Source organism: Octopus bimaculoides, chromosome 8 (genome assembly GCF_001194135.2).
Source record: "Octopus bimaculoides isolate UCB-OBI-ISO-001 chromosome 8, ASM119413v2, whole genome shotgun sequence".
NCBI classification, from domain to species: Eukaryota; Metazoa; Mollusca; class Cephalopoda; order Octopoda; family Octopodidae; genus Octopus; species Octopus bimaculoides.
Window position 1 is genome coordinate 83,901,139 of NC_068988.1, and position 3,827 is coordinate 83,904,965.

General features: G+C 38.8%; 1 protein-coding gene across 1 annotated transcript in view; it reads left to right on the top strand.

Moving 5' to 3' along the window:
* The window catches only part of LOC106872413 (pancreatic triacylglycerol lipase), a 76,244-nt gene that overhangs the window by 33,225 nt on the left and 39,192 nt on the right, over positions 1 to 3,827 (top strand). Inside the window, exon 2 of the mRNA XM_014919409.2 lies at positions 113 to 375. Within this exon, the coding sequence (XP_014774895.1) occupies positions 113 to 375 (263 nt within the window). The remainder of the gene's footprint in view (positions 1 to 112; positions 376 to 3,827) is intronic.

Below are 3,827 nucleotides of genomic sequence, written 5' to 3' on the forward strand. Positions count from 1 at the left end.
ACACACACACACACACACACAAACACACGGCACACACACACGACACACACACACACACACATATATATATATTACATTTCTGTGTTTGTTGTTTTGTTGTGTTTTCATACAGGATCGAGTGCGTGCTATGGGAAGCTTGGTTGTTTCAGCACCGATGGTTTTTTCAGCATTTGGAGACCCATCAACTTCCTTCCACAGTCTCGACAAGATGTCAATACCCAGTTCCGATTGTATACCAGACAGAATATGAAGGAGGATACATTAGTTCGTGCTGATTTTCCTTTCACGTTGGCTGTGTCTCATTTCAATGCTAGCAAACCGACAAAGTTCCTTGTACATGGTTTTACAGACAATGGCTTCAAACCCTGGCTGCTGGTAAGTTACCCCGCTTAACACAAGAGACTCTTCACATTAATGCATCATCTGTTCTAATTGTTAACCCTTATAAGATGAGTGAGCTAATCTATTAGTCCATCAGTTTCCTGCTGTTAAGACAGACCAATCTTTTAAAAATACCAATCAAATCAATCTTATATGTGTGTGTGTGTGTGTACATACATATATATCGTTTTCTCTCTGTCATCATCATCTTCATTATCATTTAATATTCTATGCTGGCATGGGTTAGATGGCTTGATAGTATCTGATGTATTCAAGGACTGCATCATGCTCCAATACCTGCTTTGGCATGATTTCTATGGCTTAATACCTTTCCTAATGCTAAACCACTTTACAGAATGTAGAGGGCACTTTTTTCCATGACACCAGTGCTAGTGAGCTCACCATGCAGCTCACAAAACTAAGATCTCCTTCAACTGAGTGAAGCTACAGTAAAGAGATGGTCAGGGCCAGAACAGACCAGGTTTCTTGGTGCGAAGGAATTACATGGCTAGTTTTGTGTGTGTGTGTGTGTGCGTGTGTGTGTGTGTGTGCTTGTGTGTGTGTGCACACATGTGCATGTGTGTGTGTGTGTATGTGTGTGTGTGTTTGTGTGTGTGTAGTTTACTGTTCCATTAAGGCAAGATCAACAAAAAGGTATTCCATCCAGTGATAAATAGATATCATTTACTGCACAGTATAAAGATAAGAGCTACTAATAGTTTCTTGCTGTGAAGATGTGTACAACTTTTTATGACATGTCTTCTGTCTCCAAGAATCTTCAGGCTCTGAAGACATGGTCTGTTCCATTTGAAAATGTTTATACACGAGAATAAATGAGGAAAAAACTAGAAAAAAGTTGATATAAAAAGTGGAAGGGTGAAGAAAAACGAAAAAAAGAAAAGAAAAAATTATCATTACATCCCCTTTGACTGTAGAAGCCATAATTAAACTAGTTATATTAGAACAATTCAACAGAGAGGGGTCCAAGGTCTGCAAGACAGCTGTTCAATCCAAAGAGGGTGGTGTCTTCTAGTTTGTCAAAAAAAATTTGTCCATATACTTGCATTTCCTGAAAATTTCAGATCTGGAATTAATTAGTGCAGTAGAATTCTTAGGGTTAAAAAGAATGTGCAATCTGTCTGCTACACAGAAGTTGCATTTTTTAGATCCATTTACATATGGCATAGATTTCTCTACAATTCTCCACTTGATTGTATGTATGTATGTGCAGTGGCTTTACTTTTGTCAATGTGCTGGAAAGAAGACTGGTGCTTTGCATTCTTATATTTTGGATAAGTATTTCCCAGTAAACCATAAATGCAGGAAGATTTTTAATAGATATTCAATTTGAATATCACACAGCCATTGCACCAATATGAAGGACATTATCTCTTGCAAGTATCATCAAGATCCTACTCCCAGCTGTAACTGTTGAGACTCTCAAGCTTGCCCACTTGACCAGGCATGTATGATAAATTCCATCATCTATGATGCAGAAGTCAAAGCAACACTTCAAGATAACATAACTGAAAAGAAAAATTACATTGTACACTTCACTTTAATTTTACTTCATCATTAATGAGATAGACAATATTCTAAGCTAAATATTTTTGACATTGAATAACAGAGTTTTGAATGTGTAAAGCAATGATTTCACTGAAGATCAAAATTAAGATATTAAATCAAATTTAAAAGGGAAAGGGATGAATCAGAAACAGGGAGACAGTTTTATATAGACAAAGCAACAATTTGAACATTTGAAAAACTGGAGGCAAAAAAATTGGCAGTGGTGGCAGCATTAACTTGTAACTGAGTAATTAATTTGTAGCAAGTGATTGAGCCTCTTTATCCTGTATGCAAAGGGTGCAAAGGATATCAGTACCTGAGGTGGCTGTTAAGGCCAAGGGCAGTATAGAAGAGCTGGGGGGTATTTATTGCAGCAGAGGGTTAGCAGGAGATGAGGAAGTGTAAGTCACTCTTTGTGTCTTTGACATTTGTTATTTTTCATCCAGTCTGTTCCCTTGACGATGACATGTCACCACTTTGGGTAGCCTTTGGTGATTGTCTCCCAGGTATTTGGGTCAATGGTGCAGTGGAAGAGTGGCTTTAAGTTAGTCTTGGAAATGGAATTTGGGGGTTCTGCATTGTCTAGTGTCTGAGACCAACTCTGTAAAGAGGAGGTGACAAGAGAGGCATGTTTGAGGCATACATATTATGTGTCCCAGCCAGCGGAGGCACTTTCTTGCCATGGAAGTTTCAATGCTGGGCAGTCCAGCCAGAACAGAACCTCTTCATTGGTAATATAGTCCTTCCATTGAATCCTCATGATTGTATGAAGTTTGTGCTGTTGGAAACGTTCAATTTTCTTCTAGTCACATCAATACAACACACACATCTCACAGCTGTAGAGGAATGTAGAAAGGATGAAAACTCAGAATACCATGATTTTTATTTGGATGGTGAGATTGTGGTTTAGGAAGAACCGTTTTGAGAGTTTTCAAAAGCAGTATGTGCTGCTCTGATCCTATTCTTGATGTCTTTCTGAATAGTGCAATTGTTGGACAGGTAGCTTCCAAGGTATGGGAAAACTTCCATGGTTTCTAGGACAGTGTCACATAGCCTTATTTCACTAGCCAGGGGCTCCCTGTGTAAAGATTTTCATCTTTATTAAGTTTGTGGTCAGACCAAAGCAGGTATACAAATTTTTGAAGAGGTTCAGAGCTGCCTTGAGATCAGAAACTGATAATGTCATCAGTGTACTGCAGCACAGTGTACTGTGTATATATATATAAGTATATATACACATATATGTATATATATTAAAAATGAGGAAGGCCATGAGGAAGGCCAGTTTATGGGATTACCTTAGGTTTCCTGTCCATAAAGGGATTAAATTTATGGCATATCTTCAGATCCCAAAGCCTGTTGGCCCATGACCTCTTAAAGATATGGAGCGGGCAAATGCTCCACTACTAAAGGTAACAATTGGGGATTTATCACCTTTTGCTATTGGCTATCGACTTCCAGCTGTGCGACCATCTTGTGGGCTTCAGAAAGCTAGCAGGAACCTCCTAAAATGTTCCTGCTAGCTTTTTGGAGTCCACAGGAGCCCACAAGATGGCAGCACAGCCGGAAGTTGATAGCCAATAGCAAAGGGTAATAATCTTCAATTGTTACCTTTGAGTAATGGGCATTTCCCCCCTCCATATTTTTAAGAGGTCTTGGCCCAACAGGATTTGAGACCTGATGATACTCCATAACATTAAACCCTTTATGGACAGGAAATCTAAGGTAATCCCATAAACCAGCCATCCCCATTTTTAATATATACTGCTCTACATCTTAGCATGTGTGTGCTTCTTTTGAATTTATGTTTTTTACAGATGATATATATACAAACACACACACACAACACACGCACATGCACACACACACACACACACACA